This window comes from Phalaenopsis equestris, unplaced genomic scaffold (genome assembly GCF_001263595.1).
Source record: "Phalaenopsis equestris unplaced genomic scaffold, ASM126359v1 Scaffold000333, whole genome shotgun sequence".
Lineage (NCBI taxonomy): Eukaryota > Viridiplantae > Streptophyta > Magnoliopsida > Asparagales > Orchidaceae > Phalaenopsis > Phalaenopsis equestris.
In genome coordinates, this window is record NW_018164775.1 from 485,594 (window position 1) to 504,080 (window position 18,487).

General features: G+C 36.9%; 1 protein-coding gene across 4 annotated transcripts in view; it reads left to right on the forward strand.

The window, feature by feature from the left end:
* The first annotated feature begins 2,355 nt into the window (after positions 1–2,355).
* Positions 2,356–18,487, forward strand: part of LOC110025823 (phytanoyl-CoA dioxygenase) — a 26,227-nt gene continuing 10,095 nt past the window's right edge. The window contains exons 1-8 of one of the 4 annotated variants that reach the window (XM_020726486.1): positions 2,356–2,668; positions 2,772–2,896; positions 3,022–3,079; positions 7,699–7,767; positions 15,805–15,923; positions 16,133–16,280; positions 16,371–16,515; positions 16,593–16,679. In XM_020726486.1, coding sequence (XP_020582145.1) covers positions 2,614–2,668; positions 2,772–2,896; positions 3,022–3,079; positions 7,699–7,767; positions 15,805–15,923; positions 16,133–16,280; positions 16,371–16,515; positions 16,593–16,679 — 806 coding nt within the window. In that variant the 5' untranslated portion in view covers positions 2,356–2,613. Of the gene's footprint in view, positions 2,669–2,715; positions 2,897–3,018; positions 3,080–7,698; positions 7,768–15,804; positions 15,924–16,132; positions 16,281–16,370; positions 16,516–16,592; positions 16,684–18,487 lie in introns of those variants that run through there. The other 3 variants (XM_020726487.1, XM_020726485.1, XM_020726488.1) reach the window with 3 other exon arrangements.

Genomic DNA, 18,487 nt, shown 5'->3' on the forward strand with positions numbered 1-18,487 from the left:
TCTTAGATGGTTTGGTCACATTAAACGTCGACCATCTAATGATCCGATTAGGGGAGTAGATGTTTTAGATTCAGTTTGTGTAAAGAAAGACAGAGGTAGACCTAGGAAGACTTGGGCTGATTGTATAAAAAATGATCTTGATCTTAATTTACTAGAACTAATCTTAATTTACTAGAACTAAATGAAAACATGAAACTAAATAGGTCACAATGGAGAAAAAGGATTCATGTAGCCGACCCCACATAGTGGGATTAATGTTGTTGTTGTTGTTGTTGTTGTTGCTATTATAGTTGTGTTAGTGAATGGTATAATGCTTGTACTCATAATTTTTTTATCAAATGTAGTTTAATGGCTTGATTTGGGCTTGATTTGACTCGGAGTGAACCAATTTTGATGTTAATGGGTCTATCTCGTCAAGCCGATTAGTTTGACTATAAATTTGTTGAAATCGATGTTCTAGATGTTTTTTACTTTGAGTTTGAATGTTTCTTATTCAAAAAATATCTCAAAATTAATGTTAATTACATCAAGTATCGTGACACTTGACAAAATCTGTCAAGGATGTATCAATACTATTCAAAATATATAGTAAATTTATTTTAATTGTCTTTGATTCCATAATATTCTTATGAAGTTCTTAAATAAAAAATTTTCTTGAAAAAATATCTCCATGTTTTTTATATTACAGAGTCTTTTATTAAATATTTTGTATAATACTAATATCATTTTTTGTCATAAAATTTCACACACAAATAATATTTAGGGGGGCATTTATATACATAACAGTTGTATAGTTGGAAAATATTATCTCGCCGAGCCAAAGGAAGCGTTTTCGCCAGGCCAAAGGAACCGTCGTCAGAATCGCACCAGTAGTTTGCTCTCTCACTATCCAGTCACCTGAAGCTGACCAGTCGGCCGACCAAACTGAACCAACCAACAACCAACAGTTGATCGGTCTACCACCTCCAATTGGCCGACCACATTTGGCCAACCACCAACCAGCAACCGACTAACCACCTGTAGTCGACCGCCACTGGACGCAGACGTGCCTTGCTGATGGAAAAGCTCCAGTACATCGACGGACTCCGCAGGCACCAAGGCCTAGTTCTTCAGATCTAGGCGATAGAAGGACCGAAGTACCCCTTACAACCCCTATAAAAGCAATGGCATAATTGTAATCTTCCCCTTCCTTCCTTTTCACTCTTATAAATAGAGGACCCCTAGCGTGTGTAAAAAGCCCGAGACTCTCCCTCTCAACCCCATGTAAGGAGATCTCTCTCCCCTTCCTCTCTTATGTGACCACCCCTTTTCTAAGTAATAAAAGGAGCCAAAGAGCCTGGGAGTACCTCCCTTTGCCCCTCGGGAGCAAATATCTCTCTTTCTCTCCCCCTCCTTTCTCCCATTCGAACGATTAGCTCTACCCCTTGGGCATTCTCTCGGATAGATTTGGATTCAACAACAGTATACAAAACAATTCATATGTATTTACATATTTAACACACCTGATTTTTTATTTTTGCATCCATTGCCCTTAAATTTCTAACAACGCAACAAAAATATCACACTAATTAATTTATTATTATTTTATGTAAATACACAGTGTCATGTATAAGTTTTATGACACCAAAGTGTTATAAATATAAGTATCAAATTTGAGTGTTAAACATGTAAGTATATAAGAATTTTATGTTGTGTATTTAAATTTCTCAAATTATTAATCATAGTGTTGAATTCTGATCTGCCCATAAATGACACCCAAGGAGTTGAGCGTCAAACAAGAGAAAGAGAGAGATATCTGGTAATGAACATTGACTAGTCTTATCCAATGGCCTTTGCTTATAAAATGGTTTTCATATTTATAGAGAGTTAGTACAATATGTTAAGCTACATGTTTACCATTGCTTTAATGAGAGTGATATAAGATATTTTCGATAATTTATGTGTATGTTCCTACTTTTCAGCTACCTTATAATTAGGTCGGCTAAAATCAGTGTGCCTTTGATGGTGTTTTGAAGCGTTATACAAAAGACTTGCTCGTCTCACTGTTTTGAAGCGGGGTTGTCAGTCGGCCTTTGATGGTGTTCGGGTCGGCAAGACTGACTTGATTGACTTGGCTTCGTTGATCAATTATTCTAATATGACTGTCTTGTTGGTCTCTGGATGAGGACGTCCTACCAGTATAACAACACTAGACTATCGGGCAGAGAGTAAAATGCTCTAATTCGATAGATAGCTTATTCTATAACGATGGGTCATTCAAGATATTTGTGGAGTATGTTATTATAAATTTTCAGCCCTTTGTGAGGAATCTCATGGGCGTCTATAAGACAGTTGCCCATGTTGAACTCTTGAGTTGGGCTGGGGAGATAGACAGATCAACATCTCTGTTTGGCTAGATTATCCGTAGTCTCTGGTTCGACGGGGGGTTGCATCTGTCACAAAAGCGGATCATTTAGTCGGTGAATTAATTTGCATAATCTGTCTTAAAGTAGATTAGTAAGAACTTGGCGTCCTCGTTCCATTCTCCCAATTTTCGGTGCTGCCGGGGAGTTGTTGATTTATTTTTTCCGACGAACACCTCAAGCTTCCGTCTAATTGCTCTCAAGGAAAGCGATGGGGCTGATCGGGAGTTTAAGCAAGGAGCAGCTCAACTTTTTCGACTCCAATGGTATTAAAATCTTCGTTAAATTTTTTTTTTTCTCCGCGAGTCGTTAGGTAACGATTCTCCTTTCCGGAGAAATAATGATTGCGACCGATTTCTGTGGGCTTAGGGTTTCTGGTTATCGAATCATTCTATAGCTCTGACGAGGTCCTTGAGATGAGGAATCGCATGGCAGAGCTACTTGACGGTTTCGATGCACCCTCTTCCTCTTCCATCTTTTCGACCAAGAACCAGGTTTGTGCTTTATTTAGTTATTTCGTCGCGTTGGTGGTGCGTGGTGGGATGGTGGGCGTAAGAGGGAAGACGGCAGTGGAGTTTGATTCTGCTAAGTTTTTTTTTTTTTTTAATAATGACAGCAGCAGCTTACGGATGATTACTTCTTTGAGAGTGCAGAGAAAATTTCGTTCTTCTTTGAAGGTTTCTGCATTCCTCTATTGCTCAATAAATTTATAGTTAGTTTTGGAAACCAAGGAGCTTGTCAGATGTTTATCAATCATAATTGTTTTCATTTTATATCCTTAGCTAGTACTTTTAAATTAAAAATTTAACCCTTTGTATTGCTTTTTCCTGAAGATAGTAAACTCGTCCGATTTCTTAGTCCAAAGAATTTAGTATTTTGGTTGTTTGGGGCAAACAAATTTGGTATGTGAAAGCATGTTGGTGTATAAGTCTCTCTTTCATGAACCCGTTAATGATTGCTTGGTGGCTTTCTTAGCCATGATTTAGCTTAAATCTTGCTTGGAAGTTTTTTTTTTTAAGCCACATAAGTCCTGATAGCATTTTAAAACCTGTTTTCATTTCGTTTTTTAGGCTAAATCCTAAATTTAATAAACCTTGGGGGAAGTATGTTTAATTGATTTACATCCCTTCATCTCACGACCTTAATTTCTTTCATTTAAATCCTAAATCTTGAAACTAACTGGACAACAATTTACTAGGATTTATCTAGATTTAACATCAACGACAACAACAATAGCAAACCTTTATCCCACTAAGTGGGGTTGGCAACATGAATCCTTTTTCTCCATTGCGTCCTATTGAACATTCAATTTTTATTTAATTTTAATAGATTAAGTTAATTTTTTTAATACAATCTGCCAAGTCTTTCTAAGTCTATCTCTGCTTTTCTTAACATAAGTGGAACCTAAAACATCCACTCTTTTAACAGGATCATAAGATGATTTACGTTTAATGTGACCAAATCATCTAAGATGACTCTTTCTAATTTTGTCCACCACTGGAGCTACACCAACCCTATCACGGATATATTCATTTCACATTTTGTCTCTAAGTATCAAGCTACTCATCCATCTAATCATTATAATCTCAGCAACACTTAACTTTGATTTATTCTCTTTTAAAGGCCAATATTCTGTGTCATAGAGCATTGCAAGTCTCACCACAACAACAACTAGAAGCATTTCTCCCACTAAGTGGGTCGGTTACATGAATCCCTTTTCTCCTTTGCATCTTATTGAGTGCCATATTTTCATTTAATTCTAATAAATTAATATCATTTTTTTATACAATATGCCCACGTTTTTCTTGATCTTCCTCTGTCTTTCTTAACATAAGTTGAATCTAAAACATTCACTCTCCTTATTGGATCATCAGATGGTCGACGTTTCATGTGACCAAGCCATCTTAGACGGTTCTCTAATTTTGTCCGCCAATTGAGCTACACTCGTGTGTTGTCTCTAAGTGTACAATCACTCATCCACCTAAGTGTTCTCATCTCGGCAACGCTTAACTTAATTTTATGCTTCTTTTTTAAAGAGCATAGCAAGTCTTATCACTATCTTATAAAATTTTTCTTTCAATCTAAGCAATACTTTTCTATTGCACAATAGGTCCGGAGCATTCCTCCACTTCGGCCAACCAACTTGAATTCTACTAATAACGCCCCGATCTATATCAACATTACTTCGGACAATAGACCCGAGATATCTAAAGTGTTCGCACCTTTTAATAATTTGATCACCCATAGTTACAACTCTGTCACTAGAGCTACTGCTACTACAATTACATTTCATGTATTCAGTTTTAATTCTACTCAAATGAAGGCCTTTAGACTCCATTGTAGACCGTCATAGTTCATGTTTTTCTTGAGCTCTTTCTCTAATCTTATCCACAAGAAGGATATCATCAACGAAAATATACAACAAGGTACATCCTCCGACAAATGTCCAGTAAGAGCGTCCATAACTAAAACAAAAAGTTATGGGCTTAATGTCGATCCTTGATGTAATTCAACTGAATAAAAAAATATTTGGTCAATCCCCCTATTTAAACGCAAGTTACAATCTAGTATACATTTCTATAATACCTTTAATATAATTTATATCAACGCCTTTCTTCTCTAGAACTCTCCAAAGGATCACTCGGAACCTTATCATAAGTTTTTTCTAAATCTATAAAAATCATATGTAGATCCTCCTTATCTGTGTTTCTCCATCAAACCCTCAATAAATGTATAGCTTCCATGGTAGACATGCCCTACATAAATTCGAATTGATTATGAGAAATTTTTGGAATGTGTCTTAACCTATATTCAATTACTCTCTCCCATAATTTTAAAGTATGGCAAATCAACTTAATTTCTCTATAATTTTCACTCTTTTTCATTCTCTTTATTCTTCAAAATGGGGGTCAAAATACTCTTTCTCCACTCAAACATTTTTTTTTAGTTTTAAAAATAATATTAAAGAGTTTAGTAAGCCAAAAAACTCCAAATCTCCTAAATATTTCTGTACTTTAATTGGGATATCATCAGGTTCAACAGACTTTTGACTCTTGGTTTTCTTTAAAGCCTCTACAACTTTTTTATTAATGCAATGATAAAAATAACATTTTATTAGTATTAAAGATATTAAAATCACTAAGGTTAATCATATTTTCAGAAATTTCTTTGAAAAATTTATCGAAATAACTCACCCATCTATTTTAAATATCTTTTTTAAAAAATATTTTTTTTATTTTCATTTTTAATACACTTTACTTAGTTAAATCTTAACTTTTTTTTCCTCTTTCTTTGACTAGTTTATACATATATTTTTCACCTTCTTTAGTATTTAATATATTATAAAGATCACTAAAATCAAAATTTTAAGCGTCACATTATCTCTTAGACTCTTTACGGGTTATTTTATACTTTTTTTTCAGTTCTCTAAACTTTTACATTTAAACCAATTTTGATAACATAACTTCTTATATTTCATCTTTTCTTGCACATTATTATTCTACTACAAACTATTTTTATTTATAGAAACTTTTTCTTTTGATTCTCCAAGTACATCTTTTGCCTCTTATTTAATAATGTTTGTTAATTTATCTCATACGGAATTTGCTTCTTCATGAACATCCCAAATATTAACATCTTGAAATTTACTCATAAAATTAATTTATTTGTGTCTTTTAGGCGCTCTCATCTAATTCTATGACAATGATTCCCAATATTCTTTATTTTATGACTCTTTATCTTAAAATTCAGAACTAATAACCAATATTGAGTACTTAAATTCTCACTTGGAATGATCTCTTAATTTTTGAATTCTCGACGATCTCTGCTTCTCATAATAAAATAATTAATTTATGTTTTATTCGATCTATTCTTATATGTAATAATATACACATCTCTTTTCTTCAATAAAATATTAGCAATAGCAAAATCACACGCTAAAGCAAAATCTAATATGACTCAACCTTCTTCCTTTATCACTTCAAAACCGTAGTCACCATGAATATTTTTAAAGCTTCTATTACTCTACCGACATGTCCATTTAAATCTCCTCCAATAATTTTTTTTTTCAAGAGGTGTCATTTGTATTAATTCTGATAGGTCATTTTAGAATTTTTTTTAGAAACTATATCTAAACCTACTTGAGGAATATAAGTACTTATAATATTAAAAATTTTAATATTAACAACAGTCATAAAGGTTATAATTCTATCTCTAATTCTATTAATTTTTATAATATTATCTTTTAAACTCTTATCTATATTTATTCATACACCATTTTTAGTGCGATTCTTCCTTGAATACCAAAGTTTAAAACCCAAGCTATCAGTCTACTTAGAATTTTTCCAAACCATTTAGTTTCTTGAATACATAAGATATTTATCTTTATATGAATCATAATATCAATTAATTCCATTAGTTTACTTGTGAGAGTATCTATATTGCAAGTTCCTATCATAGTATTAGTTTCATGGACTAACTTCTTTACCCGCATCCGTCTGTAATGTGGGAACTCTTGCTTGTTTGACACTACACTAGGGCGTCGGTGTAGCGGCCCTTGCACACTTTTCACTGTATCCAGGTCATACAACGCGTCACTTCTAAGAGGCGCCCTAACATGTACATAATGATAAAAAAGATTCATATCATGATTTTTTCAACAAATCCTATGCTGGTTGTCGACTACTTAACACAACCCTCCACTTTTCACATCCCGGATTTGGGATCTGGCAATGACAGTATTAAATTGCAGGTTTCACCACCATCTTGTAAAATTTTCCTTTCGGTCTAAGCGGTACTTTTCTAGATTCAACATCAATCATGATAAAAAATTTTCAAGATTTAACACTTCCATGATATATTGTGTATGGATCTACAAGATTTGAAAAATCATACTTGAATTTATTCCTATTTTTAGTCGAGCAGTCTCTAACTTAGTCTCATCTACAGTACGCTTAGGTTAATTCTTTAGATATATTCATGTTAAGGGGTTCTCTATTTGATTTTGGAAACACACATAATGTCTTATGTCTATTTCCCACTCTTTTTTTGATATCCTTAGGAGTAAAATATACTCATTGATGCATTGTTATTCTAATGCTTTTTTTCCTAATCATATTTTTGTGTACTATATTTGATGTCAATCTTTGAAACTTATCTTATAACCTCTGTTTTTCAGCCTTTTTTTTATCGGTTGTTAGTACTAATTAATATGTTACTACTTCAAGTGCCAAACCCTTTTTCAGAAACTTGTTTTTTTTTTAAAATTTTTTTAAATTTTTTTACTTTTTATTTGTAGAGAAAGCATTTGGGAATGATGGCAATTTGAGGCAACCAAAGGAGCTCTCCATTAATAAAGTTGGACATGGTTTGTGGTTGTCTTACCGGTAGTGATGCATTTTCGTGTATCTACACCATATGTATGCATTATGTTTGGTAGTATGCTATTATGAAAGTTTATTTTTCCGCAATTTTCAGTGAAGTGTCCAAATAAAAAACAAAAAGAACCATTTGATCTATCTACACATGAAACTACTAAAAAAGCAAGTCCATAATTTTATTTGATACGACGAGCACATATTAAGCATGTAAAGTTAGGTGATTCTGGTTGTGAGATCAATGTTTCATAAATTTCTTTTTATATGTATATGCAAATCAAATAAATTTCTTTAAGTGTTCATTTAATTGCATTTAAAAAAGAGCTAGAAGTGATATTTTAGGGCTTGTTTGGGTTCTCTTTTATTTTTTTTGTTTTCTTTTTTCTTTTATTTTAAAACATATTTGATTAGAGTATTTTTTACATATTTTATTTTCAAAAATAAATTAATTTGTTTTTAAAAACTTTGTTATAACATATTAAATATGTTCATTTTAAGCAACAACATAAATAATACAAAATAAAAGTTAAAAAATTAAAAAATTAAAATTAAAAAGTGATCCCAAACACCCCTTAATTAATGGATGTCTTCCACTAAATTATTTGCTGTGAAATTTTGCCCCGTCAAGAATCCTTCAAGAAATTCCAAGAACACCTGAAAGAAAACCTTCTAAAGAACTCTAGTGGATTGAGTTAGATGATAAAGAACTGAATATCAGAATTGCCAAATAAAATCTGTTGCACTCTTAAGAACCGAAGGATTGTAGCCCAGAAACTTTGACTGCCGTGGAACACCTTGCTGTGGCCGACAAGAATAGGATTGTTGAACTTCTTGCTGCAGGCCAACAAGAGCCTCTCCTGGACTGTTCTTGTCGAGCGCCTGTAGCCTGGACGCCTTGCTGTCTTTGAATACAACACACTTCCTGCAGTTCGTAGGAATGGAACTCCACAGACTGCAATTCAAGAAGGTGAACAGCGGAACACCCTACAGCTGAATCCCACCTATAGCCAAATGCCGATCTTCTCCTGTAGCCAAGGAATGCCTATGCCGAACTCTAGCTAGAAGTGTCGAACCCCTCCTTCCTGCTACGAATGAAGCGCCAAATTCTCTGCTGGAATTACCGAACGCTTCTTTCAGCTCCTTACTGTCGAATACGCACCTGCAACTAGGAAGGAAAGATAAGTGCCGAGTTCCCTTGCAGAACTTCTAGACGCCTCTTCCTCCCTACTGCGGTTCTTGGATGTCGAAGATGGAGACAACAACAAGCAAGAAACAGAGAAAAATAGAAAGAAAAGTGCAAGAAATGAAATGCGACAAGGAACAAGAAGATTTACGTGGTTTGGTCCGTAGACCTACATCCACGGAGGGAATCACTACCAAAATTCTCTAGCACAAAGGAAGAATTACAAGCTCATTACATCGAGGAATCACCAAGATCTCTTTATCTCTACAAGACCTCTCCCTCAATTCTAAAGCCTCTCCACTCCTTCCTCTCCTTGCTGAATTTTCTTCCTCCTCTTGATCTTCTTAATCAGATTTTTCTATCTTCTTATGGCGGTCTATCCTACCCCACAAGACCCCTCATCTATTTATAGATGAGGTTTTCCAAGAGGCATGAAAATATTACAAGTATGTCATTAATGTCATAATTAAGAGCCATGAATAAACAACAATTCTCCACCTTGACTCTTAATTAAAACGCTCTAGATATTCCCTCAAATTAGCCCGGATGGGGCCCTTAGCCCCCAGTGAAATTTACTAACTCCAGACAATATCTGAACTTAGCAGTCGGTAAAACTTTCATTAACATGTCGGCGGGGTTATCTTCAGTATGAATCTTTTCCACAACTATAGAACCTTTGGCTACAACATCTCTCACAAAGTGAAGCTTCACGTCTATATGCTTGACCTTTCGTGAAAGACTTGGTTCCGAGTTAGGTGAATTGTGCTTTGGTTATCGCAGAACACAGTTATAATCTTCTGACATACACCAAGTTCTTTAGCCATGCCTTTTAGCCACATAGCTTCTTTAATTGCTTCAGTCACAACTATATATTCAGCCTCTGTTATTGAGAGAGCCACCACGGATTGAAGGTTAGACTTCCAACTGACTGCAGTGCCGAAGACGGTGAAGATGAATTCGGTTAGTGACCTCCTGGTGTTAATGCTTCCCGCATAATCAGAGTCCACGTAGCCGACTATCTTTTCATCTTTGTCCTCCTGCCTTTTAAAGAGCAACCCCAAATCAGTGGTACCTTTTAAGTATCGCAAGATCCATTTTAGAGCTTCACAGTGAGCCTGTCCTGGATTTGCCATGAATCTGCTTACGATACTGACGGCGTAGGCCAAGTCTGGTCTGCTGCAAACCATCCCATACATGATGCTACCAACCCCACTGGCATAGGGGACACCCTCCATGTATCTTTTCTCATCTTCATTCTCAGGGGCTTGAGAGTTTGACAATCTGAAGTGTTGACCAATTGGTGTTGAAACCTGCTTGGCCTCATGCATGTTAAACCTTGCCAGAACTTTCTGAGTGTATGACTTCTGAGACAAGAATAAGCTTCCCTTTTTCCCGTCTCTTGTAATCTTCATCCCTAGGATCTTTGTAGCAGGTCCTAGGTCCTTCATGTTAAATTCTGAGTTCAGCATACCTTTGATTTTCTGGGCTTCCTTCTTGCTTTTGCTGGCTACTAACATGTCGTCCACGTATAGGAGTAAGTAAGTACTTATATCATCTTGTTTCTTCATGTAGAAACAACTGTCGCAGCTGCTTCTGACGAAGTCAATCCTCAGCATAAACTCATCAAATCTTTTGTACCATTGCCTTGGGCTTTGTTTCAGTCCGTATAAAGATTTCTTCAGCAAACAGACTTTATCCTTAGTTTTAGGAGTGTTGTACCCCTCTGGCTGTTCCATGAATATGGTTTCTTCCAACTCTCCATGTAGGAATGCAGTTTTAACATCTAGCTGCTTTAATTCCAAATTGAATTGAACCGCTAGTGCTAAAACTATCCTGATCAAGCAGTGCTTTACCATGGGCGAGAAGATTTTGTTCAAGTCAATTCCTTCTACCTGTGTGAACCCCTTTGCTACAAGTCTTGCTTTATACCTGACCTCCTGGCTGCATAGGATGCCTTCCTTCTTCTTGAAGGTCCACTTACAACCAACGACGCGTTGGTTCTTTGGTCGGTCCACAAGTTCCCAAGTCTTGTTCTTCATCAGGAAAGCTATCTCTTCTTCTTGAAGGTCCACTTACAACCAACGACGCGTTGGTTCTTTGGTCGGTCCACAAGTTCCCAAGTCTTGTTCTTCATCAGGAAAGCTATCTCTTCATCCATAGCATCTTCTCACTTGTGTCTCTCTTTACTCTTTAGAGCTTCCTTGTAGCTATTTGGTTCTGCTTCTTTTATCTCTTCTGCGACGCTCAATGCATAGGAGATCAAATTTGCATGACCATATCTCTCTGGCGGTTTGATGTTTCTTCTCTGCCTATCTCTCACCAAACTATAGTCATTTGATCTGCTTTCTGGTTCAGTTTCTTGTTGGTCTTCTGCCGCTTCATCTTGATTGTTTGCAACAGTCCTTTGATCCATCAAGATTTGTTGATGTTGCAGCTCCACCTCAATTGGAGTATCCTCCTTAGTAGCACTGTTCTTGGTAACGTAGCTTTGCATGTTTGCCATTTTGGACTCATCGAATACCACATCTCTACTGATGATGCATTTCTGTTGATCTAGACACCACAGTTTGTAGCCTTTGGTTCCAGGTGGATAGCCGATGAAAATACACGTTAAAGCACTTGCTTCCAGCTTATCCTGTCTAACATGAGCATATGCAATACATCCAAAAATTTTGAGATTTTCATAGTTACCTGGTTTCCCGTACCACAACTCCAAAGGAGTCTTCATTCCAATAGTTGTCGATGGACATCTATTGATAAGATAGCAAGCGGTTGACACAGTTTCACCCCAGAAAGATTTGGGTAGGCCGACATTTAAGAGCATGCACTTCACTCTCTCTAAGAGAGTCCTGTTCATCCTTTCAGCCAAGTCGTTCTGTTAAAGAGTGTTCCGGACTGTCTTGTGTCTCGTAATGCCTTTCTTCCTGCATAACTCATCGAACTGCTCTGAACAGTACTCCAGGCCATTGTCAGTTCTTAAGTGCTTCAGTTTTGCTTCCATCTTGTTTTCATTGAGAGTTAACCAATCTCTGAATCGTTGAAAAGCTTCATTCTTGGTTTTAAGGATAAAGACCCATACCTTCCTAGTGTTTCCTGCTATGATAGACATGAAGTACCTCCCTTCTCCATGAGTTTGAGTTCTGGCTGGGCCCCATAGATCATTGTGTACATAATCAAGTGGTGATCATTGTGTACATAAATTGTGTACATAATCAAGTGGTTTCTTTGATGTGTGAGTTCCGGTGGAGAACTTCACTCTGGTAGTCTTCCCCAACACACATTGTTCGCAAAACTCTAGTTTACTGACTTGATCTCCACATAACAGGTTCTGTCTGGACAGTTCTTGTAAGCCTCTTTCACTTACATGCACTTACATGATGCCCCAGTCTCATGTGCCATAGTCTAGTCCTGTCGGGTTTTGATCGTACTGCGTTAGAGATGCCGCTAATTACCGTTCTTCCAATTAAGGAGTGAAGACCATTCTTCCTAACTCCTTTCATGACGATGAGGGAGCCTTTGACTACTTTGATGCAACCACTTTCTGCCTTGAACGAGTATCCGCTTGACTCCAGGCTTGACTCCAGCGTACCTAAATACCTAAAGAGATCTGATTTCTTTTTAGTTCGGGAACGTACCTGACATGTTGCAGTATTCGTTCGGCTCCATCAAACTTCTTGATTCTGTTTGTTCCACTGTCGACCACCCTGCAAGTCTTGTTATCTCCAAGTAGTACGGACCCACCATTTGCCAGTTGCAGCGTCTCGAACCAGTCCTTGTGAAGACACATGTGGAAAGAGCACCCCGAGTCGAGGATCCACTCATTGCTGAATTCCGATTCGGTGATCACTAGTGCTTCAGCTGAATCATAGTCATCCGAGGCTATGCTTGCTTCTCCAGGATCTTTAAGATTTTCTTGAAATTCCTTCTTCCTCTCCAGACAGTCAAGTGACCTTCTTTATGGCACTGAAAACATTTGTAAGATCCTTTTGTCGACTGACTTCTGTCATTCTTTTATTTCTTTGATCTTGATCTGCTTTAATTGTTTCTTGAGTCTTTTTTGTCTGATCTTCCTCTAATGATAAGACTGTCCCCGCTAATTTCTTCGTTCGTCTCGAGCTTCTTTTGGAGATCTTTGGCTCTGATCATAGATTGAACATCTTCCAGAGAGATTGTTTGCGTCCTTCCATAGAACATCGCATCTTTGAAATGCTTGTTGCTCTTAGGAATGAAATTTAGTAGTAGCAGCGCCTTATCCTCGCCATCCATCTTAACCTCAATGTTTTTGAGATCGTCGATAATCTTGTTGAAATCATCGATCTGCTCAGAGACTGATTTTTCCTCGTGCACCTTGAAAGAATATAGACGCTGCTTCAAGAAGAGCCTGTTCGCCAGAGATTTCGTCATATACGTCATATAGAGGACCTCAAGTTTGGCCTCGAGTTTGGTCCAAAGTGCTTGAGCCGTTGTCTCCCTCGAAACCTCCCTCAGAACCTTATCGCCAAGACTCAGGATTATTAAGCTATGCGCCCTGTCAAGAATCACCTTCTTTTCTTTTTCGGTCATGTCGGTCGGAAATGTCGCCGAGCCTTGCAAGCCTTCTGCAACGCCTTGCTGCACCAACAAGGCTTTCATCTTCACTCTCCACAGGCCGAAGTCGTTCTTTCCCGTGAACTTCTCGATGTCAAATTTTGCGGAGCCCATTGTCGTAGGTGGAATTCCCACAGACGGCGCCAATTGTTGTGAAATCTTGCCCCGTCAAGAATCCTTCAAGAAATTCCAATTACACCTGAAAGAAAACCTTCCAAAGAACTCTAGTGGATTGAGTTAGATGATAAAGAACTGAATATCAGAATTGCCAAATAAAATCTGCTGCACTCCCAAGAACCGAAGGACTGTAGCCCAGAAACTTTGACTGTCGTGGAACACCTTTGCTGCGGCCAACAAGAATAGGATTGCTGAACTTCTTGCTGCAGGACAACAAGAGCCTCTCATGGGCTGTTTTTGTCGAGCGCCTGTAGCCTTGTTGTCTTTGAATAGAACACACTTCCTGTAATTCGTAGGAATGGAACTCCACGGACTGCAATTCAAGAAGGTGAACAGCGGAACACCCTACAGCTAAATCCCACCTATAGCCAAATGTCGATCTTCTCCTGTAGCCAAGGAATGCCTATGTCGAACTCTAGCTAGAAGTGTCGAACCCCTCCTTCCTTCTACGAATAAAGCGCCGAATTCCCTGCTGGAATTACCGAACGCTTCTTTCAGCTCCTTACTGTCGAATAAGCACCTGCAACTAGGAAGGAAAGATAAGTGCCGAGTTCCCTTGCAGAACTTCTAGACGCCTCTTCCTCCCTAGTGCGGTTCTTGGATGTCGAAGGAGATGGAGACAACAACAAGCAAGAAACAGGGAAAAATAGAAAGAAAAGTGCAAGAAATGAAATGCGACAAGGAACAAGAAGATTTACGTGGTTCGGTCCTTAGACCTACATCCACGGAGGGAATCGCTACCAAAATTCACTAGCAAAAGGAAGAATTACAGGCTCATTACATCGAGGAATCACCAAGATCTCTTTCTCTCTACAAGACCTCTCCCTCAATTCTAAAGCCTCTCCACTCCTTCCTCTCCTTGCTGAATTTTCTTCCTCCTCTTGATCTTCTTGATCAGATTTTTCTATCTCCTTATGGTGGTCTATCCTACTGCACAAGAAAGATGAGGCCTTCCAAGGGGCATGAAAATATTAAAAGTATGCCATTAATGTCATAATTAAGAGTCATGAATAAACAACATTATTCAATGTGTGTGACCTATGATCGCTATTTAAAATGATAGATGTTATAAATTAAGCCTTTCTATCTTAAAACTTAATCATGAGAGCAGTGCAAATGTTTTATTTACTCGTATAGTGATTTCAGCATGCTATGAAACTTTATAGTAGGAATGTAGCAGACTCGAAAAAAGGGGAAAAAAAAAAACTATCAGGATAATGAGTTGTATAGCGTAGGAGGGCTCAAGTTAAATGAAAAATTCGGAGTATCTTATGATATTCTTGACAATTCCATAAGTTTTTTTTTATTTAGTATGAAAATATATTGCTGCTAATTGAACAATTTGTTTTTTTTTTGCATATTTGATTTATGTTCATATATTTTGTAAATGATCCAATTAGATGCTAGGTTGTTTTCAAGATACATGTCATCATCTATGGCCTTAATTTTATATTTAAAGGTCTTGCCGCAAACAAACAATATCATTATGATCATATTTTCTATACTTGGATATATACAAATTGTGAAACTGTGGAGCTCATATTTTACTCAATTAAGTACAAATTTTAAATGCTGTTGCTATTCTGCACTAAGTTTGCCACCAATTTGTTAGAGGTTTGTATTATGTCTGAATTTATGAATATATTTTATCACTCATATTTTTATAAAATTTTCCTAGCTCTTTTTAGATCTATAATTCGATGGCATTACCAGCGAGCTCAATTATACTTTTTGATACATGCACAATATGCTTTCATGGTATTACTCTCATCAGTAAGAATAAATGGATACAATGCTTTAAGTGATTAATTTGCTAGTGCCCATGTTTGATAGCCTTTCATAAATTAATCCCTAAAGATGATCTCAAATTCTTGAGTTTCCCTTTTTTTTTTTTGTGGATGACTGAAAAAATAACCGTTTCTTACACATTGGGCTGATTGATTCACAGAGATTTTTATTTCATTTTAGCTCAATTCTCATTCAAAATTGTTTGGGATATAGGAATATTAGCTTACATATTTATGTTTGCGCACACCCCTTTCCTCTCTCTTTGTAGCTTATTGATTTTTTTGTTTTGCAGCTTTGCATGAAATTGATCCTATATTCAATAAATTCTCGAACTCAGAAAAGATCTCAAGCATATTTTGTTCATTAGGATACAAGAGACCTGTGGTTATTCAGTCAATGTATATATTTAAGGTGCCTTCTTAAGGATCAATTCTGATAACTCTAATTGTCGTTTTTCTGCTGTGATTATATGGTCTTGAGTTCTCTACAAGACTCATTTGGATCTGAAAGAAATTATTTTGCTTTCATGAGACTATTTTAACAGACTTATAGGAATTATTTTCTTAAAAGTTTGTCCGGCTTACAACCCATTTTATCTAATATTCATATTTTATATGTAGCAACCTGGCATTGGGGGCGAAGTGGTACCACATCAGGATAATTCTTTTCTCTATACTGAGCCTCCATCATGCACAGGGTTGTGGTTGGCATTAGAAGATGCAACCATAATTAATGGTTGCCTTTGGGCTATCCCAGGATCACACAAGAGTATAATGACCTTTTCTTCTTCTTTCTTAATTGTTGTAATCTTGTAAATTTAAATTTAGCTTTCTAACCTTGCTTCTGTTTCTAATTTAGACGGCCTTGTGCGGAGATTTATTAGAGATGACAATGGCGTCCACTTTGATCGTAATTCGCCATCCTATAATCAAAAGGAGTTTGTGCCGCTTGAAGTAAAAGCGGGCACTTTAGTCGTTATACATGGTGACCTTATACATCAAAGGTGAAGCTTCTCCAATCCTTTCTATTATTAGTATTTAATTAATATCAGCACATTATTCAATTTTCTTGTTTTGGCAGCTTTGAAAATAAATCTCCTACTTCAAGACATGCATTGAGCTTGCATATTGTGGATACTGATGGATTTGAATGGGCAAAAGACAATTGGTAATTGCAAGAAACCTTACACAAATACTCTTCAAGCCGGGCTCAGCTAAAAGTTTCTATTCGTTTTGCAAATTTCATTCCTGATGCATGCAGTATATAATACCTTATTGCATAAGTGGGCAAATATCTATATATAAATGTATTTCATCAACAATAACAACAACAATAGCAGCAAGCCTTTAACCCACTAAGTTGAGTTGGCTACATGAATCCTTTTTCTCCATTGCGTTTTAGTGAGTGTCATATTTTCATTTAATTTTAATAAATTAAAATCATTTTTTATACAATTTGCCCTAGTCTTTCTCGGTCTACCTCTGCCTTTATTAACATAAGTTAAATCTAAAACATCCACTTTCCTAACCAGATCATCAGATGATCAATGTTTAATGTGACCAAACCATCTAAGACGACTCATCTAATTTGTCCGCCACTGGAGCTACACCAACACGATCACTGATGGTCGATGTTTAATGTGACCAAACCATCTAAGACGACTCCTTCAATTTGTCTGCCACTGGAGCTACACCAACCCTATCACCGTTATATTTGTTTCACATTTTGTCTCTAAGTGTAAAACCACTCATCCACCTAAGCATTCTCATCTCAACAACACTTAACTTAGTTTTATGCATCTCTTTTAAAGGCCAACATTCAGCGCCATAGAGCATCGCAGTTCTTACCACCGTCTTATAAAATTTTCCTTTCAATCTAAGCGGTACTTTTCTATCACACAATTGACCTGAAGCATTCCTCCACTTCAACCAAGCAACCTGAATTTTACTAATAACATTGTCGGCGTTTAAAAAGGGGGGAGTTACGTTTGGGGGTCGCCCGTAAGAAGCTGTCGGTCGCCGGAATCGAAATCCCGTCACCCGCTTCGGAAGGACTTTTTAATTTACATATATATATATATAATTTTAGAAAAATACGAAATCAAACTGACCTCATATTTTTCACAGTTTAAATGAAAGAGCGCTCTACCTCAAATCCTGTATCTACCCCGAAGAATAAACACAAGACCTGAGGATGAAGCTCGATCAAATAAACTAAGAAAGATATGACATCCGTTTGGGTCTGCGAAACCATTTTATTTGCCGACAAGTTCCCCTATTTAATACAAATAATTAAATAGGGTTTATTTAAAGCGGGGTTCGGAAAAGCTCCCTATAAGGGCAAGCCCCTATAGTTAATTACATCTCAAATGACCGAAGTCACCTAAGAAAACTCTCGATAAAAATCAGGGGATAATGTCTTCAAAGAGGTCAAAAGGATAGGACTTTACAACGAAATCGGACGAAGAGGTGTGAAGGGGAAAAGCTCAAATCTGGAACATTGTTAAAGAATCCAAATGAAGAGAAACTAGGGGAAGCCACAGATCTTGAGGAGAACCTCAGTGACTTCCCAGTCTATCCTATGATTTGGCTCCAATTTTGAGAAGAAAATATTAAAGTGTTTTATCCCGCCAATTTTATTTAATTAGGGCTTATATTTGCGTGACAGGGTCACTCAAATTGCCTAGAAGATATGAGGGTTTACGTCGTATCAGGCGACAACCTCGGAACCTAGAACGAGTTTAGGGCTTAAATCGTACGGCAGAGCTATACAAATGCCTAAAGAAAAAGGTGGAGGATTTATGTTGCGCTAGGCAAACAACCTCAAAAACCTATGGATTGTTATTTAATTTCTAGGAAAAGGAAAATGTTTTGCTGGGGAAGTCATGTTCTGCTGTTGAAGATGGCCGTGCTGCCCACTGCGCTAGCTCCAAGCTCCTTGACGTAACGAGTTTAAGTTTTCTAGGGTGTCCAGTT